This window comes from Pongo pygmaeus, chromosome 16 (assembly GCF_028885625.2).
Source record: "Pongo pygmaeus isolate AG05252 chromosome 16, NHGRI_mPonPyg2-v2.0_pri, whole genome shotgun sequence".
Classification (NCBI taxonomy): Eukaryota; Metazoa; Chordata; class Mammalia; order Primates; family Hominidae; genus Pongo; species Pongo pygmaeus.
The window spans coordinates 81,165,120-81,192,682 of NC_072389.2; the positions used below are offsets into that span (position 1 = coordinate 81,165,120).

At 46.9% G+C, this 27,563-nt stretch overlaps 1 protein-coding gene across 11 annotated transcripts; it reads right to left on the reverse strand.

Annotated features, from left to right (window-relative positions):
- Positions 1-27,333, reverse strand: SNUPN (snurportin 1). 11 transcript variants are annotated; one of them, XM_054450057.2, is made up of 10 exons: positions 26,607-26,667; positions 23,900-24,048; positions 22,459-22,621; positions 18,953-19,097; positions 11,492-11,596; positions 11,160-11,253; positions 9,140-9,237; positions 7,067-7,144; positions 3,039-3,119; positions 1-595 (listed from the first exon to the last, which is right to left on the reverse strand). In XM_054450057.2, exons 3-10 carry the CDS (start codon positions 22,614-22,616, stop codon positions 272-274), a joined length of 1,083 nt encoding a protein of 360 aa, XP_054306032.1. In that variant the 5' UTR covers positions 22,617-22,621; positions 23,900-24,048; positions 26,607-26,667; the 3' UTR covers positions 1-271. The 11 variants fall into 11 exon arrangements, with proteins under 11 accessions (XP_054306032.1, XP_063508863.1, XP_054306030.1 ...); XM_063652793.1 differs by lacking the exon at positions 26,607-26,667 and adding an exon at positions 26,280-26,578; XM_054450055.2 differs by lacking the exons at positions 23,900-24,048; positions 26,607-26,667 and adding an exon at positions 27,195-27,331.
- Between the last annotated feature and the right edge of the window lie 230 nt (positions 27,334-27,563).

The window sequence follows — 27,563 nt, forward strand, 5'->3', positions numbered from 1 at the left end:
TTTCTTACAAATCACGTATATTTACATTGTGGATCTGGAATACACTTATCACAGTAGGAGCTGCTCAAATCAATCTGAATGCTATGCAATCTGGGAACCTCCCCAAACTGTTTGAGCCAGCATTTCAGATTATAGATAAGCTGTTTCCAGCTGGACTGGGTTTGGAAAGTTCACTCTAAAGAATGAAGTCACCTGTTGTCACTGTCCTCCTCTCCAGGATTCCTTTTGGGGCCAGGTACCATCCTGTGGCTCCTTAAGGAGGCTTCTCTCTTTAATTCTCCATGAGGCATCCAGGGTGGTCTGGGCTATGGGAAGAACCCTTCAACTTGGGAGTAGACAGGTGCTCCAACTCATAGTGCCCATTCTCAGAGGCCTTGTGTGTGAGTTTCTCCTTCATGCCTTCCTTCTGGCTCTTCTTGTGCTCCATAATCTGCTGGAGCTGGTGCCCAGCATAGTCTGGCTTGGTGGTCAGCGGGCCAGCCGGCACAGCTACACCAAGGACATCTGACACCATGTAGGGGCGCAGCCAGCCCACCAAGGGAGTGCTTCCGGGGCTGTAGTGGGTCTGTTTGTGGTAGAAGAGAAGTCCATCTACCTATAAGACGGGGGGAAATTGAGGATCAAATGACTTCTGGGGCCACATGTTTCCAGGAGAGCCTATACACACAAGGGCAGCTTTTGTGGTCCGACTCCTTTTTCTGGGTCACTGACAGAGGAAAGAGCCCCAGCTTCTCACACATGCAGTCTCTCTAAATAAAGAAATGGCCTAGAAAACTAAATTTGAGAAAATAAAAACATTGGCTGGGCGTGGTGGCTCATGCTTATAATCCCAGCACTTTGGAGGCTGAGGCAGGCAGATTGCTTGAGCTCAGGAGTTTGAGACCAGCCTGGGCAATATGGTAAGACTCCATTTCTACTAAAAATTCAAAAAAATAGCCAGGCATAGTGGCACATGCCTGTAATCCCAGCTACTCGGGTGGCTGAGGCACGAGAACCGCTTGAACCCAGTAGGCAGAGGATGCAGTGAGCTGAGACCGCACCACTGCACTCCAGCCTGGCAACAGAGTGAGACTCTGTCTCAAAAAAAGAAAGAAAAAAAAAGAAAAGAAAAACATCAATAGCACTTTCCTCTTTACAGAGTGCTTTCCTGCCCACTATTTTACTATCTTACCCATGACAGTGTCCGAGAGATGGGGCTGCTCATACTCAGGGAGTTCTGAGGACCTCCTTAAAACACACAGAGTAGGAAGCAGGAATTCAACTTGAACTCTGGTCTTCTGTCCCCAGATTCCACGGACTTTCCACCACTTAGGGGTCTGTGTTGTGGTGGATGAGCTCTGTGCATGGAATGAAAAGCAGAGGAACTGGACAGGCCCCTCCGGGGCAGCAGACTACTGCGCACAGGGGAAACAGGCTGTCCAGATGCCCTGCTTTCCTGGCTACTGTTGGTTGCCTAAACCTCCCCCTAAATTAATTGTGAGCCATGTTCTGGGAAACAGTTTTTCTCAACGGGAAGACCTCCTACAGTCCCACATTTTATTTTCTATGATTCAGTGACTCATCTCTAAAAAGCATTTATTGTCACTGGGGCATAAGGGTTATAAATAAAGATGGTATTCTTACCACCTTCTTAATTGACTCCCAGAAATGCTGGCAACTCAGCCTTTGCCATTTCCTCATTCGGGAAGCTGTGATCCTTATACAAAATTACATCCAGTTCAAGCAAATGCTTGCAGTGACTAGGCAGATTTTTTTTTTTTTTTTTGAGATGGAGTTTCACTCGTTGCCCAGGCTGCAGTGGAGTGCAGTGGTGCGATCTCAGCTCAGTAGAACCTCCGCCTCCCAGGTTCAAGAGATTCTCCTGCCTCAACCTCCCAAGTAGCTGGGACTACAGGCGTGTGCCACCATGCCTGGCTAATTTTTGTATTGTTAGTAGAGACAGGATTTCACCATGTTGGCGAGGCTGGTCTTGAACTCTTGACCTCAGGTGATCCACCTGCCTCGGCCTCCCAAAGTGCTGGGATTACAGGTGTGAGCCACTGTGCCCGGCCAAGGCAGAATTTTTAAGGGAATGATGGGCAAAGGAAAATGTGCTTGTTGAGCCTAGAGAAGGTAACTGCAGGTTCTGAGGCTGACAAAACTGTTGAGGACAGGGGAGCCTCTGGGGCTGTGAGGTTTTTTTTTTTTTTTTTTTTGAGACAGTCTTGTGCTGTTGCCCAGGCTGGAGTACAGTGGCTCAATCTCAGCTCACTGCAACCTCTGCCTCCCAAGTTCAAGCGATTCTCCTGCCTCAGCCTCCCGAGTAGCTGGGATTACAGGCATGTGCCAATATGCCCAGCTAATTTTTGTATTTTTAGTAGAAACGAGGTTTTGCCATGTTGGCCAGGCTGGTCTTGAACTCCTGACCTCAAGTGATCCACTGGCCTCGGCCTTCCCAAGTGCTGGGATTATAGGCGTGAGCCACCATGCCCAGCCGCTGTGAGACTTTCAGTGCTAAAACAGGGTGAGTCCTGAGCAAACTGGAATGAGGTGGTCACCTGACTCATGCTCCTGCTCAGCAAGTGCTGCTGTCCCCAAGGGCCATCTTCTTTGGTGAGAAAAGGATTAGGGATTTGGACATTTGTTGGGGTCATTCAGTCACAGAAGCCCCTTCACTTTACAAGCAGCCACGACAGCCAAACCAGGGACCTGGGTCTCAGCTTGCAGTAGGAAGAGGCACACGAGAAGGATCTAGGCATGCAAGTCTTACTCCTATCTGGGCCTCAGTTTCTCCGGGCCTCAGTTTCTCCATCTGTAAGATGAGGGAGTTGGACAAGCTGTCCATTAAGGGCCCTTCCAGTGCCAGCATTCTGACTTATCCAGCAGGGGTTGAGCTCAGGCTCTGAAGGGCAGCAACTACATCCTTTCTCCAGAATCACCTTTGTCCCATCCTGATGCTTTGACAGAGCACAATCAAGGAATATTTTAAGACTTTGTGTAACTAAGTCTCTCTGCAGCCTATCATCATGTCAAGGCAATAAAGACAATGGTTTCGTTACCTCAAAAGGGAAATCCATAGATAGCACATCACACAGGCTTTTGGGAGTGCAAGGGAAATTCTTTAGCCCCACAAATTTAAACTGAAATAGAAATTAGAACAAGGAATTAGTACATGTTATAAATGATACTGGCCCAAGCAACTGAAAATCTCTGTCAGGCCAGGCATAGTGGCTCATGCCTGTAATCCCAGCACTTTGGGAGGCAAAGTCAGGAGGATCACCTGAGGTCAAGAGTTCAAGACAAGCCTGGCCAACATGGTGAAACCCCATCTGTACTAAAAATACAAAAATTAGCCAGGCATAGTGGCATGTGCCTGTAGTCCAAGCTACTTGGGAGGTTGAGGCAGGAAAATAGCTTGAACCCGGGAAGGGGAGGTTGCAGTGAGCCATGATCATGCCACTGCACTCCAGACTGGGTGACAGAACAAGACTCCATCTCAAAAAAAGTAAAAAGAAAAGAAAATCTCTGTCAAAGAAGAAAAACTTGTAGTCCCAGCTACTTGGGAGGCTGCTGAGGTAGGAGGATCGCTTGAGCCTGAGGTCAAGGCTGCAGTAAGCTCAGATTGTGCCACTGCACTCCAGGCTGAGTGACAGAGCCAGACCCTGTCTCAAAAACCAAACCAAACCAAACTAAACCAAGCCAAAACAAAAAAACAAAGAAGAAAAGTTTTCAGTCTCATCCTTCTCTACCAATTCCCCTCTACTTACTCCCTTAACTACTAGGTCGTGGTTCCCAATCTTCCCTCCCCCTTTTTTTTTTAGAGATGAGATCTCATTCTGTCACCCATGCTAGAGAGCAGTGGCACAATCACAGCTCACTGCATCCTCATATTCCTGGGCTCAAGGGATTCTCCCACCTCAGTTTCCTAGTATGCTGGGATTATAGGCATGAGCCACTGTACCCAGCCCCAACCTTCTTTTATCCACAAGAATCATCTAGGGAGCTTTTAAAAATTACTGATACTCAGGAGGCTGAAGCAGGAAAATGACATGAACCCGGGAAGCGGAGCTTGCAGTGAGCCGAGATTGCGCCACTGCACTCCAACCTGGGTGACAGAGCGACTCTGTCTCTAAAAATAAAAAATAAATAAAAATAAATTACTGATGCTGGCCAGGTGTGGTGGCTCACGCCTGTAATCCCAGCACTTTGGGAGGCCGAGAAGGGCGGATCACGAGGTCAGGAGTTCGAGACCAGTCTGACCAATATGGTGAAACCCTGTCTCTACTAAAAATACAAAAATTAGCCAGGCATGGTGGTACACACCAGTAGTCCCAGCTACTTGGGAGGCTGAGGCAGAAGAATCGCTTGAACCTGGGAGGCGGAGGTTGCAGTGAGCTGAGATTGTGCCACAGCACTCTAGCCTGAGCAACAGAGCAAGACTCCGTCTCAAAAAAAAAAAAAAAAATTACTGATGCACAGGCCCTACCCTGAGATTCTGACTGAACTGGTCTGGGGTGGGATCCAGGTTTTTGTTTTTTTGTTTTTTGTTTTTTTTTTGAGACAGGGTTGCGCTCTTTCACCCAGGCTGGAGTGCAGTGGCACAATCACAGCTCACTGCAGCCTCAACCTCTTGGGCTCAAGTGATCCTCCCACCTCAGCCTCTCAAGTAGCTGGGACTATAGGTGCACGCCACCATGCCTAATCTGTTTTTGTATTTTTTTGTAGAGATGGGGTTCTGCTGTGTTGCCCAGGCTGGTCTCAAACTCCTGGGCTCAAACAATCCACCTACCTCAGCCTCCCAAAGTGGTGGGATTATAGGCACACATCATCGTGCCTGGCTAATTTTTTTGTTTGTATTTCTTTTGTAGAGATGGGGTTTTGCCATGTTGCTCAGGCTGCTCTGAACTACTGAGCTCAGGCAGTCCACCTGCCTTGGCCACCCAAAGTGCTGGGATTACAGATGTGAGCCACTGTGCCTGGCCAAGGTTTTTTTTTTGTTTTTGTTTTTTGAGACAAAGTCTTGTTCCCTCATCCAGGCTGGAGTGCACTGGCACGATCTCGGCTCACTGCAAGCTCGGCCGCCTGGTTTCAAGGCATTCTCCTGCCTCAGCCTCCCGAGTAGCTGGGACTACAGGCGCCTACCACCACACCCGGCTAATTTTTTGCATTTTTAGTAGAGACGGGGTTTCACTGTGTTAGCCAGGATGGTCTCGATCTCCTGACCTCGTGATTTGCCCGTCTCAGCCTCCCAAAGTGCTGGGATTACAGGCATGAGCTACTGCGCCTGGCCTGGCCCAGGTATTTTTTTTAAAGCTCTTCAGTGGGCCGGGTGCAGTGGATCACGCCTGTAATCCCAGCACTTTGGGAGGCTGAGGCAGGCAGATCACAAGGTCAGGAGATCGACACCATCCTTGCTAACATGGTGAAACGCCGTCTCTACTAAAAATACAAAAAATTAGCCGGGCGTGGTGGAGGGCACCTGTAGTCTCAGCTAATCAGGAGGCTGAGGCAGGAGAATGCGATGAACCCAGGAGGCGGAGCTTGCAGTGAGCCAAGATCACACCACTGCACTCCAGCCTGGGTGACAGAGCGAGACTCTGTCTCAAAAAAAAAAAAAAAAAGCTCTCCAGTTGATTTTAACATACAGTCAGGACTGAGAACCACTGTATTGTACTAGGTTGAGGGGTTGTGTGTTATTCTCTTGGCCCCATGACAGCTACCACTAATAAAGGGCTAGTGAAATCCTTTTCACACCCGCAAGGATTTTTAGACTGAAGCAGCATAACTTAAGTGATTAGAACTACAAACTCTAAAGTCAGATTGCTTGGGTTTGAATCCCATTCTGCCAATCATTTAACCTCCATATACTTCCATCTTCCCATCTGTAAAATGGGATAATAACAGCACATATCTGCTTCATAGGGTTGCTGTGTGGATTCAGTGAGATAATACACATAGAGCACTTAAACCAGTGTCTTAGAGAGAGCAGCCTTCCCCTTCCTCAATGCATGTCCCTCCAGGACCTACATGACAATAACATCACTGAAAGTACTGATCATATTTATTCTCCTATAACTGGTTGTCCAATTCCCTTTAACTTTTTTTTTTTTTTTCCAAGACAGAGTCTCGCTGTGTTGCCCAGGCTGGAGTACAGTGGCACAATCTTGGCTCACTGCAACCTCCGCCTCCCAGGTTCAAGTGGTTCTCCTGCCTCAGCCTCCCAAGTAGCTGGGATTACAGGCGTGCACCACTACACTTGGTTAATTGTTTTTGTATTTAGTAAAGACAGGGTTTTGCCATGTTGGTCAGGCTGGTCTCGAATTCCTGACCTCAAATGATCCACCTGCCTCGGCCTCCCAAAGTGCTGGGATTACAGGTGTGAGCCACAGCGCCTGGCCCTTGGCTTTAACATTTTTTGTAAGCAATCCAAGCGAATGCCAATCTGCAGGGCTAATAAAATGCCCTGAAAATAGCTGTCACATATTTAAATCACTGATTATTATTGAGTGCCTAGCATGAGTATTATGTTAGGAGGACTTGCATATTTATATAATTCGGTTCTTATAACAACCCTGTAAATTAGATGTTATTATCTTATTTTTCAGATGGAAAATCTAAGGGTAAGTGAGATTACTAACTTAACTTAGTAATAATTTTTTTTTTAGTCTTTTTTTAGTTATTATTACTTCAATAGGTTTTTGGGGAAGAGGCAGTGTTTGGTTACATGAATAAGTTCTTTTGTGGTGATTTCTGAGATTTGGTGCACCTACCACCCAAGCAGGGTACACTGCACTCAATTATCCCTCACCCCCCTTACCCTTCCCCAGAGTTCCCAAAGTCCATTGTGTCATTCTTATGCCTTTATATCCTCATAGCTTAGCTCCCAATTATGAGTGAGAACATAGGATGTTAAATTAGTAATAATAAAAGCCAAAAATGGAATTCAGATCTACATGATTGATACTCTTCCCTTTATACCATGCTGCCTCAAAAAAGATCATTTCATACATAATGATTATATTTAGATAACAGACCAATCCACACTACTCCCCATAAGGAACTCTGTGATCCTAACACCAGGCCTTACAGGATTAAGCTTGGTTTTCTCTCCCAGTCCTTCTTCTTCTGGTAACTTTGAATGCATCCAGTAGAATCGGAAATCAGTCTGCCACAGAGAAGGGAAACAGAAAGATGAAATACTTTCCATTTCAAACTCTAATATAAACAAAAACACCCCATGCTATTTTTTTTTTTTTGAGATGGATCTTGCTCTGTTGCCCAGGCTGGAGTGCAATGGCACAGTCTCGGCTCACTGTAACCTCTGCCTCCCAAGTTCAAGCAATTCTCCTGCCTCCCGAGTAGCTGGGACTACAGGCGCCCACCACCACACCAGGCTAATTTTTGTATTTTTGGTAGAGACAGGGTTTCACCATGTTGGCCAGAGTGGTCTCCATCTCCTGACCTCTTGATCTCTCCATCTCGAGCCTCCCAAAGTGCTGGGATTACAGGTGTGAACCACTGCACCCGCCGGGCCTCTTCATTCTTTCAAATTATTTTGCTTTTGGAAATTTAAAAAGATACATACAGTCTTTCGTTTAAATTATAAAAATATATTTGGTTTTAGTTACCAAATTTGTAGGTTGTGAATACATGTAATAAAATATCCTTCAGCAGAATTAAAGGAAAATATGTTCTAGATTGAATTTATGTTCTAAGTTGTAGGCTTGGTTCTACACTTGGGCAAGGTACTTAAGACCTGTGCTTCTTAGCATCTCAGCTTCCATATCTATATGTCAAGGACAGGCCAGGTGCAGTCGTTCATGCCCAGCACTTCAGTAGGCCAAAGTGGGTGGATCACTTGAGGTCAGTTCAAGACAGCCTAGCCAACATGGTGAAATGCCGTCTCTACTAAAAATACAAAAATTAGCTGGGTGTGGTGGCAAGTGCCTGTAATCCCAGCTACTCAGGAGGCGGAGGCAGGAGAAGTGCTTGAACCCAGTATGTGGATGTTGCAGTGAGCCCAGATTGCACCACTGTACTCCAACCTGGGCGACAGAGTGAGACTCCGTCTCAAAGAAAAAAAAGGATAATAATAGTAGTTACCTTACAATAGGACGTATTATAAGGGATTTAATGAGCTAATGCAGAAAGTGCTTAGCAATGCACATCTTGATTGTTATTGTTTGAATGAGATGCACCTTAGAATTCTGAGTACCAATACTTAGTGTGTTTTGGAAACCTAGTGTGCGGGAATGGCTTAGAAAGACAGCCTGCATGAAGATCACTGGAGGCCTGTTCACACATCAGCCTCAAGCCCATAGCTTCTGGTTCAGCAGGTCTGAGAATGTGCATTTCTACAACGTTCTGATATGCCTGGTCCAGAGACTACACATTGAGAACCACTATGATAAACTAATTGACAGGGAGCAAAAGGAAGTACCAAAACCCCCAAACCCACCATTATACAACTGGGACAATGACAGGGAGAGTGTTGTTAACAGGGATGGAGGCCTGTGGGGCTCACTCAGCCTCACCTGATGACTGCTGCTGTTACCTGTTAAGAATCACCAATAGTAAAATGTTGGGGGTATGGTGAAACTAAAGGGGAGAATATTGGGGCCTCTCCTCACTTGAAAAGTCTCCTCCTAGAGCTATCCTTTGAGATTTGAGGTTCTGGGTCATACCAAGGAGGCCCTGTCATTTTCAGGGTCAGGATGTGGTTGGTGAAGGAGTGGAGGTTGCAGGAGTCTAGCAGATGGTGACTTACATTCAATTCCACCTTCTCTTCCTGGGGCTGCCACACAAGGTGGCATCCCCACCCCCTTGCTCCAAAATCTTCACTGCCAGAAATCCTCCCATACTCTGGAGAGAGATAAGGGGGCGGGTGCAGCTGCTACCAAGTCCCAGCCTACACCCCTGCCGTTTCTTTCTTTCTTCCTCTCAAGAACTGCATGTTTCTCTTAGTTCCTCCTATTTCTCTTTTAAAACTAAGCTAATTTAAACACACTCAAAGATGCAGGGAGCATTAGATAATGTTCTTGATATACCACATCCTGTACACACTAAGAAGTTGGTCACGTACCAAACCCACATGCTGAGCCGCTTTCCCAGGAGGAGAGGAGAAGACAGGAAGAACCACGAGAGGAGGATCCATCCCTACCTGGCAATCATAAAAAGGGTGTCCCCGCCAGCACATCACATCCAGAACGTAGTAGGTCTGGTTTACCTCACTGTAAATGCAATCTAGAATGGTGTAGTCTGGGGACATAAAGCAGAAAGTCAGCACAGAGTTCTTCTACCAACCAGGTTCCCTCCACCACAACCTAGGGAGCCCCATCCCAGAGGCTTGAGTCCAACAATCCTCAGTGCTTGCAGCAGTCACTGGCACTAAGGACTAAGGATTCACTCGGGAGAGAACCCTGACTGGATACCAGCTACAGCTTCATGGTGACACATGGTAAGACAGCACAAGACGGATCAAGGCAAACCTTAAGCAAAGTGAGAATTCTGAAGTTTTAGATAAACTGGCACATTTACTCACCTCAACGAGGTTTAAAAGGAAGTCATCTTCCATTTTAGTTTACAACTGCTTTTTGAGTTCCTATCATAGGCATTGTGTTATGTGGGGAATATTAACTATAAATATTCCCTGCCTTTAAGGAAGTTACCATTTGGTTAAGGGGATAAGATGATCACAGAAGAACTAAGAGCTAAATTACAGAGCTCATACTAAGAGCAACAGGAGTTCCAGAAAGAGAAGGCTGGAGCAGCAGGAAATGCTTCAAGGGAGAGATGCCATACAAATAGTCTTCTGGGACCAGCCGGGTTTAAACAACAGGGCAGAGGGGAGAAGAGAGGGCATTTCAGACCCAAGTACTGATGTGGCATGAGCAAAGCTCCAGAGGCAGAATGAACTGGGCACATGTGGGGAGATAAGTCAGCTGAACAGAAGGTGGGTATAAGGAGTAGGGGAAAGACATGGGATGGGTGGGACAAAGCCTGCATGTGAAAGGTACTAAACGCCAATAGAGAAGTCAGAGCAAGGCTGGGTGCAGTGGCTCACACTTATACTCCCAGCACTTTGGGAGGCCAAGGCAGGCAGATGGCTTTGAGCCCAGGAGTTCCAGACCAGCCTGGGCAACATGGCAAAACCCCATCTCTACCAAAAATACAAAAAATTAGCCAGGCATGGTGGCACACTCCTGTAGTCCCAGTTACTCAGGAAGTTGAGGTGGGAGGATCACTTGAGCCTGAGAGATAAAGGCTGCAGTGAGCTGTGATCATGCCCTTGAACCCGAGCCTGGGCCACAGAGTGAGAGCGTGTCAAAAAATAAAAAAGAGAAGTCTGGGCTCAGTACAGAGGACATGAGGAACCACCAAAGGAGCCTGAGCAGGTAGAGAAGAAAGCAAGCCCAGCTCTGCCAATTCCTTACTGAATAACCATGGGTAAGTTATTTCTTCTCCATGACCTTAGTCTACTCAGCTAGGCCCAGTGGGGAGGAAGAAGCTAAGGTTACAACAATGAGAAAAGAGAAAAGGGAGTTTGGCAGGGAAGCCCCAGCATCAGCTGGCTGTACAATTATGCTTAGTATTCTCTCAGGGATGTTCCCCCCCAAATCTGCATCTGTTGTCCCGTAATAGAAGTCCAAAGGCATGTTGACCTTAATTCAGGAATTTATGGACCATCAGGCCTCATGGGGCTGCATTTATTCTGCAACTGGGGACGCTTGACCTTGAAGGGGAGGTCCTTGGTCCAGGGGCCAGGATGGTGCCTACATGCAGTTTCAAAGATAAGCTTTCAGGCCGGGTGCAGTGGCTCATGCCTGTAATCCCAGCAATTTGGGAGGCCAAGGTGGGTGGATCACTTTGAGGCCAGGAGTTCAAGACCAGCCTGGACAAAATGGTGAAATCCAGTCTCTACTAAAAGTACAAAAATTAGCCGGGCACAGCCTATAATCCCAGCTACTCAGGAGGCTGAGGCAGGAGAATCACTTGAACCCAGGAGGCGGAAGTTACAGTGAGCCAATATGGTGCCATTGCACTCCAGCTTGGGTGAACCCCAAAGTGAGACTGTCTCAAAAAACAAAAAAAAAAAAACAAAGATAAGCTATCAAAGTGGGTCTTTAAAGCAAATTACACTGTCTTTTACTGATCAATAAGTAGACACTCTATGTAGGTACCTTTTGCTGTTGAGTTTCGCCTGTTGCCTCCTGGCAGAAGTGAAGAAAACCTGTTGACACAGTAGCCACTCTTCGTGTAGGCACTGGTAGAACCCTGCATGGAGAGAAAGTTCCCATTCTTATTAGACCTCAAGGTCTCCTCGCCCTCTTGCCTCCTCATTCTGCAGGAATGTTACTCAACCAAAGATGGCTCTCAACAAACCTTCCTGCAGGGAAGTGTTTCAAGCTCCACTCCAGTCACAGCTGTTGTGGCGTATGAGGAAAATGGAGCACAAAGAATCCCTCCCACTACAGACCAGGCCTACTGGCATAGGGGGCAGGCAGCTACTCACCTTGGAGGCAACGATAAGGGCTCTTTTTCCAACAGGGCACACAACCACAATCCATTCCTGCCCCAAATCTGAAGGAACGTCAATTAACCACTCAGAAAGCATCAACTGGAAATGCAAAAAATAGTGTTAAAGATCAGCAGGGGTGTGCTACTCAAAAGTCTGCAATGACAAAGCATTAATATCCTGTGTGTATATTAAAAACCCGAGTGAAAGAATGAGGGCAGAGAACCGGGCACGGTGGCTCACGCCTGTAATCCCAGCACTTTGGGAGGCTGTGGCAGGTGGATCACCTGAGGTCAGGAGTTCAAGACCAGCCTGGCCAACATAGTGAAATCCCGTCTCTACTAAAAAATATAAAAAATTAGCTGGGTGTGGTGGCAGGCACCTGTAATCCCAGCTACTAGGAAGGCTGAGCCACGAAAATTGCTTGAACTCGGGGGGCAGAGGTTGCAGTGAGCCGAGATGGCGCCATTGTACTCCAGCCTGGGCAACAAGAGCGAAACTCCGTCTCAAAAAAAAAAAAAAAAGAAAGAATGACGGCAGAAAAGGCTGACAGTGGCACCTCCACCCTATGTGCTCTAGGGAGTTGGTTGTGTCTCCTGCACAGCTGACAGGATGATGGGGGCCATTGACTATGAACTTCGGCTTCTCTCCTCCATCTCCACCTGCAACCACACCATGCTTACTGCCTCACCTCCCGGGTCAAGGTGATGAACCCTCTTCCTTTCCTTACTTTGTCCATCTCCTCCTATCATCATTACTATTATGTTCGCCACAACTCAGAGATGAATAAGATCCCTGACCTTGAGATGTTCTTAGACTAGACCAGCATTTCCCAAACTGATGCCCCAAATACTATACTACAGGATGTTAGGAAATCTGTCTTAAAAAATGAAACAACACCACACCAAACCAACAAAAACAGTGATGTGGTGAAATTAATTTGGGAAGACAAACTCTTCCACTTCCATCTGTAAAGACTTTGTCCCACGGGCTGGGCGAGGTGGCTCACGCCTGTAGTCCCAGCACTTTGGGAGACCAAGGCGGGTGGATCATGAGGTCAAGAGATTGAGACTATCCTGGCCAACATGGTGAAACCCTGTCTCTACCAAAAATACAAAAATTAGCTGGGCGTGTTGGCGGGCACCTATAATCCCAGCTACTCAGGAGGCTGAAGCAGGAAAATCGTTTGAACCCAGGAGACGGAGGTTGCAATGAGCCAAGATCACGCCACTGCACTCCAGCCTGGTGAAGACTTTGTCCCATCAATTAATCTCTCTCATTGAATCTTTCATTTCTCCTTCCCTTTAGGCACTCACTCCCAATCTTTTTTTTTTTTTTTTGAGATGGAGTCTCACTCTGTCGCCCAGGCTGGAGTGCAGTGGCACTATCTCAGCTCACTGCAAGCTGCGCCTCCCGGGTTCACGCCATTCTCCTGCCTCAGCCTCCCGAATAGCTGGAACTACAGGTGCCCACCACTGCGCCCAGCTAATTTTTTGTATTTTTAGTAGAGACGGGGTTTCACCGTGTTAGCCAGGATGGTCTTGATCTCCTGACCTCATTCATGATCGACCCGCCTTGGCCTCCCAAAGTGCTGGGATTACAGGCATGAGCCACCACGCCTGGCTCACTCCCAATCTTAAAAAAAATTTTTTTGTGACCGGGAACGGTGGCTCACGCCTATAATTCCAACACTTTGAGAGGCTGTGGTGGGCAGATCATGAGGCCAAGAAATCAAGACCATCCTGGCCAACATGGTGAAACCCCGTCTCTACTAAAAATACAAAAATTAGCTGGGTGTGGTGGCGTGCACCTGTAGTCCCAGCTACTTGAGAGGTTGAGGTGGGAGAATCACTTGAAGCTGGGAGATGGAGGTTGCAGTGAGCCGAGATAGCACCACTGCACTCCAGCCTGGTGACAGAGCGAGATCCCGTCTCAAAAAAAAACTTTTTGTCACTCAGCATTTCTGTTGAGCTACTCCACTTTCTCCTAGTTTAAAAACTACTTAATACTTCTTGATGCTGCCTTCTTGCTCAATCTGACAGCTACAGTCCAGATCTGCTACCCCACAGTCCTACTGAAGGCCCTCTGACCTCTTCTCATACCTCTTCCTTTTTTTCCTTTTTTTTGAATTGGAGTCTTACTCTGTCGCCCAAGCTGAAGTGCAGTGGCACAATCTCGGTTCACTGCAACCTCCACCTTCTGGGTTCAAGTGATCCTCCCATTTTAGCCTCCCTAGTAGCCGGGACTACAGGCACACGCCACAATGCCCGGCTCATTTTTGTATTTTTAGTAGAGACAGGGTTTCACCATTTTGGCCAGGCTGGTCTCGAACTCCTGACCTCAGGTGATCCACCCACCTCGGCCTCCCAAAGTGCTGGGATTACAGGTATGAGCCACCACACCTGGCCTCCCATACCTCTTTCTTATCCTCCCCGCTCTACTCTTTGCCTTACGTAATGCTACCAGCCACATCTCCCTTCTTGACACCCGTTCCCTTGGCCCCATGACATAGCACTACTCTGTTTTTCCCTCTAAACATTCCTCCACACACTCCCCCAAAATATGTAATCTTCAGGGGGCTGTTTTAGGTCCCCCTTTTCTCTTAGATGCTGTTCCCATTAGGGGTGGATCTCATCTATTTCTATAGCTTCACTTGTTACTTCTAAGAGGATGCCTCCTAATGCTCCTTCATCTCCAGACTTCTTTCCTCCACACCCATCTATATTGCCAGATGTCTGCTTGGTATCTCTTTCTGTTTGTCTCCTCTGCACCGAAAACTCAGTATATCCAGAATGGAATTAACTACCTTCTGTTGCCTAAGTACTTCCCACCCCTGAAACACCTACCCTTCCCTTCTGCATCTCATAACCTTGTTAATGGCATCACCACTCCGTTACTGAATCTTAGAGTTTAAGCATAATCTAGGCAAATTAGACTACATCAAAATTTAAAAATTCTGTGCTGCCAACAATATCACCAAGAAGACAAAAAGACAACCCACAGAATGAAAGAAAATATGTGCAAATCATGTATCTGATAAGAAACTTGTATCTAGAATATATTAAAAACTCTTATAATTCAATAATAAAAAGATAAATAACTCAATTAAAAAACGAGGAGGGCAGATCATGAGGTCAGGAGATTGAGACCATCCTGGCTAACACAGTGAAACCTCATCTCTACTGAAAATACAAAAAAAAATTAGCCTGGCGCGGTGGCAGGCGCCTGTAGTCCCAGCTGCTCGGGAGGCTGAGGCAGGAGAATGGCGTGAACCCGGGAGGCGGAGCTTGTAGTGAGCCAAGATTGTGCCACTGCACTCCAGCCTGGGCGACAGAGCGAGACTCCGTCTCAAAAAAAAAAAAAAAGGGCAAAGGATTTGAATAGACATTTCTCCAAAGAAAATATACAAATGACCAATACGCACAAGAAAAGATGTTTAACATCAGGCCGGGTGCAGTGGCTCACACCTGTAATCCCAGCACTTTGGGAGGCCGAGGTGGGCGGATCACAAGATCAGGAGTTTGAGACCAGCCTGGTTAATACGGTGAAACCCCGTCTCTACTAAAAATACAAAAATTAGCCAGAAGTGGTGGCAGGTGCCTGTAGTCCCAGCTACTCGGGAGGCTGAGGCAGGAGAATCGCTTGAACCTGGGAGGCAGAGGTTGCAGTGAGCTAAGATCGTGCCATTGCACTCCAGCCTGGGCAAGAGAGCGAGACTCCATCTCAAAAAAAAAAAAAAAAAAAAAAGAAAAGAAAAGATGTTTAACATCATTAGTCACTAGGGAAAAACAAATCAAAACCACAAGAAACCACTTCACACCCACTAGGATGGCTATATTTAAAAGGATGGACAATAACAAGTGTTGGCAAAGCTGTGGAGAAATTGGAACACTTATATGTTGCTGGTGGGAATGTAAAGTAGTGGAGTCACTTTGGAGAACAGTCTAGCACTTCCTCAAAAGGTTAAACAGAGTTATCATATATAGACCCAGCAATTCCACTTCTAGGAATATACACAAGAGAAATGAAAACATATGCTCACACAAAAACTTGTAGTACATGAATATTAATAATGGCATTATTTGGCCGGGTGCAGTGGCTCACACCTGTAATCCCAGTACATTGTGAGGCCAAGGCGGGTGGATCAGCTCAGGTCACAAGTTCGAGACCAGCCTGGCCAACATGGTGAAACCCCCGTCTCTACTAAAAATATAAAAATTAGCTGGGTGTGATGGCACACACCTGTAGTCCCAGCTACTAGGGAGGCTGAGGCAGGAAGATCACTTGAACTCAGGAGATGGAGGTTGCAGTGAGCCAAGAACATGCCACTGTACTCCAGCCTGGGTGAGAGAGTGAGACTTCATCTCAAAAAAATAAATAAATAAAATTAATTTAAAAATCAAATAAAAATGGCATTATTCATAACAGCCAAAAAGTAGGAGCAACTCAAATAGCCATAAACTGAAGAATAAATAAACAAAATGTAGTCTATCCATACAGTGGAATATTATTTGGCAATAAAAAGGAGTGAAGTACTGATACATGGTACAACATGATGAACCTTGGAAACCTCATGCTAAGTAAAAGAAGCCAGTCACAAAGGTCCACGTATTACATGATTCCCTTTCTATGAAATGTCCAAAATAGGAACAGAAAGTAGATTAGTGATTAGGGGCTACAGGGAAGAATGGAGAGTGACACTAATTAGTATGGGGTTTCTTTCAGGGATAAGGAAAATGTTCTAGAATTAAATAGTGTTGATGGTTGCACAGTCTTGTGACTACACTAAAAAAAAAACCATTAAACTACACAATAAAACTAGGCAAATTGTATGGTATGTGAATTATATCTCAATATAACTGTTTAAAAAATAGTAGTAGCAGCTAATACTTGTGGGGCACTTCCGGACTCTGGGCTAGGTATTTAAGGCACATTATTTCATTTAATCCTTCTACCAATCCTATGAGATAAGTACTATTACTATCCCCTATTTTACAGATAAGAAACCAAAGACTTAGAGTGGCTAAAATACCTTGCTTAAGGTCAACACAGAGCCTAGCTTTGAGATCAGATCTATGTGACCTGAAAGCGTACATCCTTGACCACTTCTTATACTGCCTCTCATATCCAGTCCACTGCTAAGTTCTTCCATTCTATCTGGCAATATTTCTTTTTTATTTATTTATTTTTTTTATAGAGATGGGATCTTCCTATGCTGCCCAGCTGGGATTACAGGTGCCCACCACACCTGGCTAATTTTTGTATTTTTAATAGATGGGGTTTCACCATGTTGGCCAGGCTGGTCTCAAACTCCTGGCCTTAGCCTCCCAAAGTGCTGGGATTACAGGCATGAGCCACTGTGCCCGGCTTCTGCGCATATTTTTGAGGCCCTTTACATCTCTTCTGCCATACTCCTTCTCCCAACTCTGCCACTCCACCCTAACTGGCCTGCAAACTGCTTCCGGGCACACCATATACTCCTTTCTCACTTCTGGGCCTCGTGCTTAGCCTGTTTGTTCCCACTGCCTGGAATGCCCTAAAATGCACTGCACTTCTATCTATTAATATCCTACTTACCCTTCAAGGCTGCCTCTTCCTTCATTAACCCTTCTCTGATTTCACACCCCCTCCTTCCTCCTTGGTTGGAAGGAATCTCACTTTTTTTTTTTTTTTTTTTTTTTTGAGATGGTGTCTCGCTCTGTCGCCCAGGCTGGAGTGCAGTGGTGTGATCTCGGCTCACTGCAAGCTCTGCCTCCTGGGTTCACACGATTCTCCTGCCTCAGCCTCCCAAGTAGCTGGGACTACAGGCGCCCGCCACCATGCCAGGCTAATTTTTTTTTGTATTTTTAGTAGAGACGGGGTTTCACCATGTTAGCCAGGATGGTCTCGATCTCCTGACCTCGTGATCCACCCGCCTTGGCCTCCCAAAGTGCTGGGATTACAGGCGTGAGCCACTGCGCCTGGCCGGCATCTCACTTTTTTATAGCACAAAACATCTTCTACACCTATTCTAGGAGCACAGGGGCTATTTCTGCTCCACATCTATCTTCCCATGTCATAGCCTAGTTTAACACAGAGCAGGTCTTTCAATAATGCTTACTGAACAAAACTGAATTGTACTTTGTCACAGAGGATGTTATCTGTACTGTATTTGGGGTAAAGAAAGGGGCTGTGGGAGTGCATCCAAGAACCATATTCTATTGTTTTTTTTTTTTCTTTAGAGATGGGGTCTCGCCGGGCGCAGTGGCTCACTCCTGTAATCCCAGCACTTTGGGAGGCCGAGGGGGGTGGATCACCTGAGGTCAGGAGTTCGAGACCAACCTGTTCAACATGGTGAAACCCTGTCTCTACTAAAAATACAAAAACTTAGCCGGGTGTAGTGGCAGGCATCTGTAATCCCAGCTACTTGGGAGGCTGAAGCAGAACTGCTTGAACCCGGGAGGCAGAGGTTGCAGTGAGCCAAGATCGTACCACTGCACTCCAGCCTGGGCAACAAGAGCAAAACTCTGTCTCAAAAAAGAAAAAAAAAGAGATAGGGTCTCACTATGTTAGCCAGGTTGGTCTTGAAGTCCTGGCTTCAAGTAATTCCCCCACCTTGGCCTCCCAAAGTGCTGGGATTACAGGTATGAGCCACCACACTCAGGCCCAGGAACCATATTCTAAAGGCAGGGGAGAATTCTGAGATGACAAGATACTTGGGTTCCAGACACAAGTATATGATAGCACGGGAGACCTCCATCCCAACTTGGACCCATACCCTGCTTTCTGAAATACCTGAGCTGCCTGGAACACAAGAACAGTCTCTCTCCACGCCTCTTTCCCTGTGGTACCACAGCCATGTTGGTTTCCTCTCTGGATCTAAAAGGGCACTGAGTCAGGTTTATTATAGTGATCTGCTGTTTCATGGCCTGAACCTCACCTTGGCCAGCTGGCTGGTCTGGGGTAGCTGGGCAGGCTCACTTTATTCAAGGACAGCTGTACTTCCCACTTGCCACCAAGTGTGAAATTTCAAGACTGGCCTCATAGTACACTGCCTGGGAAAGATTCTACCACCCAGGGAAGTGGAAGGAGTCAGTGGTAGGCTGGGCAGGCCCAATCCAGAACAGCTGTGCAGTGACAACTAAAAAAAATGACAAGGATATGGAGTGTGTTACTATATCAATAGCTCAGGGGCTTTCTGCAGTGGGCTGGCAGCCTTTGGTAACAGCATAGGCTAACAGTTCCCAAACCCCACTACCCACAGATTCCATCAGTGATTCCTAGTCAGTCCATAGCACAGTAAGCCATCTCTTCTTATCATCCCATATGCTCTATGTACATTGGCATGTTCTTTGCAGTTCCTATTCCTTTTTCCTGCCTCATTCTCTTCTCTTTATGACAGCATTTATTTCAGTGGGCTTTGACTGCATAGTAAAGGGAGTGAGATTAGCTGGGTCTAATCTTCTTTGGACCACTTACCTGATTAGCATAGCGTTTTGGTAACTTCTTGACAATGTCAATGTCCATTTCTTCATCATCTTTCTTATTTTCTTCCTCACTCTCCATCCCTGTCCAGTCATCTTCAGCCAGTCTTCTGGCATGGTTCACATAATCCAGCCGCTTGCTGGAAGGAAAAAAAAGGCATAAGGACATATCTTTTTTCCTTTTTTTTTTTTAGACAGGGTCTCACTCTGTTGCCCAGGCTGGAATGGTACAATCTCAGCTCACTGCAGCCTCGACCTCCTGGGCTCAAGTGATCTTCCCACCTCAGCTTCCACAGTAGGTGGGACTACAGGCACAAACCACCACCCCTGGCTAATTTTTGTATTTTTTGTAGAGATGGGGTTTCACCATGTTGCCCAGGCTGGTCTCAAACTCCTGGCCTTAAGTGATCTGCCTGCCTCAGCCTCCCAAAGTGCTGGGATTATTAGGCATGAGCCACCGCGTCCGGCCAGGGCAGGTCTTTATGTCTTCTAGGAAGATGCCCTATAATGCGACACATTTAATTCGAAAGCTCCAAATTTGGGAGCAACTTGGGGATTCTGGTGGAAGTAAGAAATGATGGAATCTCCTTTGCAAGGCTAAACCAGTGACTGCCCCCTCAAAATCCTAAATAGCGAAACCCCCTCTGAATACACTCAGCCTTCCTCAGAGTTTCCTAAGAATGTAAAATAAAATATCTAAAGAAATTTCCAAGGTTCACTAGATGGAAAGGCTAACTTCACCCCTATCCCATCCCACCCCAGATGAGAGCTGACACCTTCCTGCCTAGCAGACACCTCATCCAAAGACCCCAGGGGTGGAAGAGAAGAGCCACTGAGATACAGTGAGAAGTCTAAAGCAAGGACAGCTTCTGGAGATTTCTGCTTTATACACCTTTGTTGTTTTTAAACAGAACTTTTTTTTTTATGGACTGTAGGTGTATGCCACTGTGCCCAGCTTATACAGCTTTCTCAGAAGCCAGGCCTTTCTCCAGTTCCTGTCTAACTTTCAAAAAAGGTCACTTAGTTTACAATTTAATATATTTTATTTATTTGTTTCCCTTTATCATTATCTTGTTTTAAAACAACACATGCTAGAAGGTTTGGGAAACTGAAAAGAAAAAAAAAGAAACTTTTGGAACCTAATTGTTTCAAAGTGATTTGGAAATACCACATAACCTCCCACACTTGATTTCTTCAATGCTAAGGCAGGAATTCAACCACTGAGGCAGTGAAACCAACACAGCTGGTTTCTCTTAAACACATACATGTTCATGCTCATTATAAAAAGGCACACACCAGAGAGAACATATGGAAGCACAATGGTCTTTTATCTCGAGAATAAAAGAGCTGGTATATGTGCACATGTGTGAAAGAAAGTCTGTCTGTGGTTATTTCCTGAGCATTGTTTGTAATCACAAGAGAAGAAAACTGCCCAGATGCCCATCAGGAGGGACTGGCTTGATGGCATTATGAAGTATCCATTCCATAGAATACCTAGCACCACGAAAAAGGAATGATGTGGTACTTTATGAACTGATATAGAATTTCTCCCCCAAAACACCACTAAATAAATGTGCAGAACAGTATATAGTATACTGCTACTTGTGTAACAAAAAAAAAAAAGCCAGGCGCAGTGGCTCCTGCCTGTAATCCCAGCCCTTTGGGAGGGTGAATCGGCCAGACCACTCGAGCTCAGGAGTTCAAGACCGGCTTGGGCAACATAGTGAAACTGTGTTTCTACCAAAAATATAAAAATTAGCTGGGTGTGGTGGCCTGCACCAGTGGTCCCAGCTACTTGAGGGGCTGAGGTTGTAGTGAGCCAAGATCATGCCACAGTACTCAGCCTGGGTGATAGAGTAAAAAAAAAAGCTTTTGTACACATACTACCACACACACTTGCTCATACATGTATAGAATATCTTCGGAAGGGCCGAGCATAGTGGCTAACATCTGAAATCCCAGCACTTTGGGAGGTCAAGGTCAGAGGATCAGTTGAGCCTAGGAGTTCAAGATCAGCCTGAGCAATATAGGGAAACCCTGTTCCTACAAAATATAAAAAAATTAGCCAGGTGCTATGGAGTGTGCCTGTAGTCCCACCTACTTCAGAGGCTGAGGCGGGAGGATCACTTGAGCCTGGGAGGTTGAGGCTGCAGTGAGCCGGGATCTGCACACTCCAGCCTGAACAACAGAGTGACACCCTGTCTAAAATATATATATATTTGGAAGGATACACCAGAAACTAATAATACAGGAGAGGAACTGGATAGCTAGGGGATAGAAATGGGAAGAAGACCTCACCATATACTCTTCTATTTATTTATTTATTTATTTATTTTTATTATTTTTTCTTCTATTTATTTTATTATTATTTTTGTTTTGAGAGTCTAGCTCTGTTGCCCAGGCTGGAGTGCAATGGCACAATCTCGGCTCACTGCAACCTCCACCTCCCGGGTTCAAGTGATTCTCCTGTCTCAGCCTCCCGAGTAGCTGGGACTACAGGCGCACACCACCATGTCGGGCTAATTTTTGTATTTTTAGTAGAGACAGGTTTTCGCCATGTTGGTCAGGTCAGTCTCAAACTCCTGACCTCAGGTGATCCACCCACCTCGGCCACCCAAAGTGCTGGGATTACAGGCGTCAGCCACCATGCCCGGCCTCTGATGTATATTTTAAATTTTCAACCATATAAATGTATTACCTATTCAAAGATAACTACATTTTTAAAAATGGGGAGAGGAATGATCTGGGAAGGTACTCTGCAAGCCACCCAGAGCCACAGGGAACCATCTCTGCCAAACACAACCAGTGATGCAACACTGGGCAAAATGCAGACTGTATGGAAACTATGCAGCTGTTAGTAGTTTCTTCTGATCCCTAATTCCTTAATTTATGACCCAGAAGAGGCCCATGCTGCATTGAGAATACAAGGATTGGCCCTGCCTTCAGAGTAGCTCAGCCTCAAACACTCTTATCCTGCCCTCTTTCCCTGTTTGCACATCTTGGCACTTAGAATTCAGTGTATGGAAGACATTTCCTCAGATTCCCTTAGGAATTATTTGTCTTGAACTCCCAAGAGTGCCACAGAAACATTTGGGCTGAAGGCAGATGGGAAGACCACACCAATACCAGTATTCAGAGTGCAGAAGCCAAACACAAGCATCCCAGGAAATGTGGGGAGTGAAAGTCTGGGTGTGGCTTTCACAAGTTCCTAAACCACAGAGCTCAGTACAGCTGCCAGGAAAAAAAGAAAAACTTAACCAAATAATTGAGCTTTTGGTTTCAAACTCTGGTGTCTCCCTAATTCCTCATCTTCTCCTAAGCTCTGGGTATAAAAGAAACCTACCTCTGCCAGGATTTACCCCTCCCAACCTGTGGGCAAGAAGATCAGCCTACAAAGGGTCCACTTTGAAGGGAGAGTCTGTAGAGACAAGCCTAGAGCCTTCAGAATGGTTCATAGCTCCTAGCCCAGAGAAAGAAGACAAGGAGTTAAAGCTTCCTTACGATTTCTGCAGTTCCAGTAACCGCCGGCGGCGCTCACTCTGCTCCAAGGAACTGTACTTGGACTTGTACTGGGATAGGCGGGGGTGTGGGGCAGCTGTGCTGTTCAGATCTTGAGACACAGAAAAGCTACTAGCCAGGGCTTGACTCAACTCTTCCATCTTCCCTACAAAGGAAAACGTAAGAAAATGGTTCATTCATTTCATATCATCTTCTGTATACAGAGAGTTATGCAGTTATGATATGATGGCCACATTCCTGAAAAAAACATTAACTTAATGCAAAATCACAATTGTTTCCATGAGAAAAAAAGGAAGTTAAAGGGTAAATGAGTCATATATTAGCAATAACATTATTTTCCTACAGATATTTCCTTTTTTTTTTTCTGAGACAGGGTCTCTCTCTGTCACCCAGGCCGGAGTGTAGTGGTGAAATCACGGCTCACTGTTGCCTCAGTCTACTGGGCCCAAGCAATCCTCCCACCTCAGCTTCCCCAGTAACTGGGACCACAGGTGTACACCACCACACCCAGCCAATTTTAAAATTTATTGGTACAGACGGGATCTCCCTATGTTGCCTAGGCTAGTCTTGAACTCTTGGGCTCAAGCAATCTTCCCTCCTCAGCCTCTCAAAGTGCTGGGATTATAGGTGTGAGCCACTGTGCCTGGCCTTTTCTGAGCAGTTCCTCTATAGTTTCCTGAGTAGCCATCACTCATTAACCAATGTAACTCTCTATGCAGTTTATTCAATTGGTTATTTAATTCTCAACTAAGTGCCAACTCATATTATGAAAATTTAGTTCCAGAGGAAACACTGGTTCTAGGGTCCCTGGAGGAAGACAAAAGCAGTCAAAAACCCCAAACTCGCCAGGCACGATGGCTCATGCCTGTAATCCCAGCACTTTGGGAGGCCGAGGTGGGCGGATCACGAGGTCAGGAGTTCGAAACCAGCCTGAGCAACATGGTGAAACCCCGTCTCTACTAAAAATACAAAAACTAGCCGGATGTGGTGGCAGGCGCCTGTAATCCCAGCTACTCGGGAGGCTGAGGCAGAAGAATCGCTTGAACCCGGGAGGCGGAGGTTGCAGTGAGCCAAGATCGTGCCACTGCACTCCAGCCTGGGTGACAGAGCGAGACTTCATCTCAAAAACAAACAAAAAAACAAAAAACAAAAAACAAACTCTGGCCAGGCATGGTGGCTCATGCCTGTAATCCCAGCACTTTGGGAGACCAAGGCAGGAGGATCACTTGAGGCCAGTAGTTCAAGACCAACCTGGACAATGTAGTGAGACTATGTCTCTACTTTTCAAATAAAAAGGTAAAAAATTACTTTAAATTATAATTTATTTTTTTAAAAATCTGGTCGTTACTTCCTCATATTCTAGTTTTGTTTTGTTTTTGGGTGGGCAGAAAGAAGGTTTCAGGGCTACTTATGTGGGACTCACTTGGAAAAGAGCTAGGATGTGGAAGGCTGCTTAACAAGTAACGCCAATGCTCCAGTAGTGTGAAGAACTTCCATAAAGTACATTAGGGAAACAAGACAGGCATGGAATAGATGTCATTTTTAAAACAGACTTCGCACTTTAGGTGGACCCTAAAGAATGGGAGTGGGGAGAAACGTGAATTCACACTTCACTCACACGCCTGTGAGCCTTAGACTATAAGAAAACAGGAACATTTGGGAGAAATCTGACTTGCACTGCTGGGCTGGCCCAACCCTTTGGTTGTGTAAACCAGAGGGCACCTCCAGTGCTTAACCTCCGTCCCAGGCCAGGTCCAGTGCTCTGAGCATCAAAATCAACAGGTTCATTCCAGAGCCTCTACAGTGAAAAATACAACTCCATAGGCCTCTACTTGGCCAGTGAGTTACTTTCCATTGCACAAGTGAAGTCAGATCTTTTTCTTGATTTGAAACATTAGATTTTGTTTAATTTAAAAGGAACTTAAAAATCGTGGTTTGCCAGGTGCAGTTGTGCTTGCCTTTAGTCCCAGCTACTCTGGAGGCTGAGGCAGGAGGTACGCTTGAGCCCAGGAGTTTGAAGCCAGCCTGGGCAATATAGCAAGACCCTGTCTGTAAAAAGAAAAAAAAATTGTGGCTAAATACACATATCATGAAATTCATCATCTTAACCATTTTTAGGTGTGCAGTTCTGTAAAGTTAAGTATGTTCAACATTGCTGTGCAGAACTCTCCAGAACTCTTTTTATCTTGAATAACTGAACCTCTACAACCTTTAAACATAAAAGAAACTGTTTTTTTTTTTTGAGACAGAGTTTCACTCTTGTTGCCCAGGCTGGAGCACAATGGCACGATCTCAGCTCACCACAACCTCCGCCTCCCAGGTTCAGGTGATTCTCCTGCCTCAGCCTCCCGAGTAGCTAGGATTACAGGCGCCCGCCACCACGCCCGGCTAATTTTGTTTTTGTATTTTTAGTAGAGACGGGGTTTCACCGTGTTAGCCAGGATGGTCTCGATCTCCTGACCTCGTGATCTGCCCGCCTTGGCCTCCCAAAGTGCTGGGATTACAGGCGTGAGCCACCACGCCTGGCCTTTTTTTTTTTTTTTTTTTTTTTTTTGGGACAGGGTCTCACTCTGTCTCCCAGGCTGGACTGCAGTGGTGTGATCTCGGCTCACTGCAGCCTCCGCCTCCTGGGTTCAAGTGACTCTCCTGCCTCAGCCTCCTGAGTACCTGGGATTACAGGCATGCACCACCATGCCCGGCTAATTTTTGTATTTTAAGTAGAGAAGGGGTTTCATTATGTTGGCCGGCTGGTCTGAAACTCCTGACCTGAAGTGATCCGCCTGCCTCAGCCTCCCAAAGTGCGGGAATTACAAGCATGAGCCACTGCACCCGGCTTGAGGTGTGCCTTAATATCTTTGCGGTGCAACTAGGGGTTGCCATTCCCGAGTGACTGAGGCCTCATGATGAGTGCTTGGGATCCATATGGTATGTTATTCAAATCATCCATAATGGTATGTATGCTATTGTCTCTACTTTTCTGTACTTTTGTGTAAGTTTGAAAGCTTTCATAATAAAAATTTTTAAAAAGTCATTATGTTTTCAGTTCATCACCAAAGTAATGACCAAATCCAAAGCACCTTTATTAGGCCTATCATGCACTATCTTGGTGTGGGCTCCCGCTCTGCCAAGAACCACACAACTTTTGAAACTGATGTCCTGGGTCTGGCGCGGTGGCTCACGCCTGTAATCCCAGCACTTCGGGAGGCTGAAGTGGGCAGATCACCTGAGGTCAGGAGATCGAGACCATCCTGGCTAACACAGTGAAACCCCGTCTCTACTAAAAAACAAAACAAAAAAAATACAAAAAAATTAGCCGGGCGTGGTGGCGGGCGCCTGTAGTCCCACATACTCGGGAAGCTGAGGCAGGAGAATGGCGTGAACCAGGGAGGCGGAGCTTGCAGTGAGTCCAGATCGTGCCACTGCACTCCAGCCTGGGTGACAGAGCGAGACTCCGTCTCAAAAAGAAAAAAAAAGAAAAAGAAACTGATGTCCTGGATACTGGGGCGGTTCCTTTACCTTCCTTCAAGGCTGTTCTTGGCGGGCTCCTGCTGTTTCAACCCATTCCTTGGATGGTGCTGCCTCCAAGTGTTCGGACCTTAGCCCCAGGTGGTCTCATTCTCCACCAGTATCCCCCGCTCCAACTCCCTAAAGTCCGACCCGCCCCAGGCCCCGCCCATGCTCCACCCTCCTTCCCTGTCTAGCCCCCTCCCCCATCCCCTTCCCCTTCTTTCGCGTCTCCCCATCCGGCGCCCCCACCTCGCGTCCCCTGGGTCCGCATCCTGGCAGCCTCCGCGTTTCCCTACCCCTGCTACCGGGCTCCAGCCCCGGGGACGCTATCTGCTTCACTCGGCCGTGCGCGCCGCCGCTGCCCCGCACTGCCTTTTTCTAGGCATGGGGTCTAGACCATGCGTGATTCGCCCCTGCCCCACAAAAGTCCCTGAGGGGTCCTGGTCGGACAGCACGGAATAGAAGAACGGAAACTCTCCCAAAAGGAGTCCCCGGCCTGGCTCTATGCCTCCAGATGACGCCCCGGGAGGCCAGAGTGCAGGGCCGGCCAGAGGGAGTCACAGCCCGGCACCGAGAGGCAACTCGGCAGCTGGCGGGGCCCGGGCTCGAACCCACGGACTCACCCAAACCGAGGTGACCGTCGCATGCGCCGCCGCCGCCGCCGCCGCCGCTGCCGCCCCCGGGCCGACCAATCACCTGCCCTGGGAAGCTAGGCCCGCCCCCCTCCCCCAGCGGCTGCCTCACCGCTGGGCCCACAGGCCTCGCGCCCTGAGTTTCCGGCTCCTCCCTCCTTTGCGAACGCTAGGAGTTCCGTTGCCTACAGGCCGTTACTTCCGCCTTCAACGGCTGGGGCATTTCCCATCGGCTAGGGCGGGGGTCCTCCTGCATTTGCTTTGCACTGTCCGGGACCCTTCCTGCTAGATGACTTGACCAGGCCGAGGCCTCCCTCCTGGGCACAAGCTCTTTGGGGTTCCTTTCGCCAATGGGAGGAGGCTGATCTTGTGGCCGGGCATTCAATGCCCTGGGTCCTGCCGCCTCCCGCACATCTTCCCGGGCCTTAGGGCTGCACCTGGAGTCCCCTTCCCCTCTTGCGCCCGTGCTCTTAAACGGGCAGTGCCAATTGCCTGGATTACTCCAACTAACCCCTCACACCCAATTTTCAGACACAGACCTTCGCTCCCCCACTTGCCCTTACAAAAGCAGATACATACCTCGATTACTGCCTGTTTGCTGCTTTTGCGAGCTTCTTTCCCACTCGGCTGCGGGCTGAGCAATGGCAGGGACCTGGCTTGATTCCTATTTAAGTAGCCAGAGTCCAGCACAAGGGATGGCGCTCAGTAGACCCTGGGTGAAGGAATGATTGAATTGGTGCAAAAGATTAGGGTAAGCGGCAGAGATTTAGGAGATTCAGTCCTGCCAGGGTGTAGCCTCCGCAGGGCGGGAAAGCTGAGATTACAATTTTAAAACTGAATATTTATTGAATGCTTACATTCAGCCAATCCCTGCTTCACACCCATCATCTCATTTAATTTTTTCCTTTTTTTTCTTTCTTAAGCCAGTAGGTATTAACTCTCAATCAT

Excerpts from the sequence above, each read along its gene's own strand:
- SNUPN (XM_063652792.1), bottom strand. The coding sequence starts at position 26,254 with ATGCGGACCCAGGGGACGCGAG. Across the intron at positions 11,254-11,491 it reads CCCTTATCGTTGCCTCCAAG|GGTTCTACCAGTGCCTACAC; the intron begins GTGAGTAGCTGC and ends CTCTCCATGCAG. Across the intron at positions 596-3,038 it reads CTATGGATTTCCCTTTTGAG|GTAGATGGACTTCTCTTCTA; the intron begins GTAACGAAACCA and ends CCCGTCTTATAG.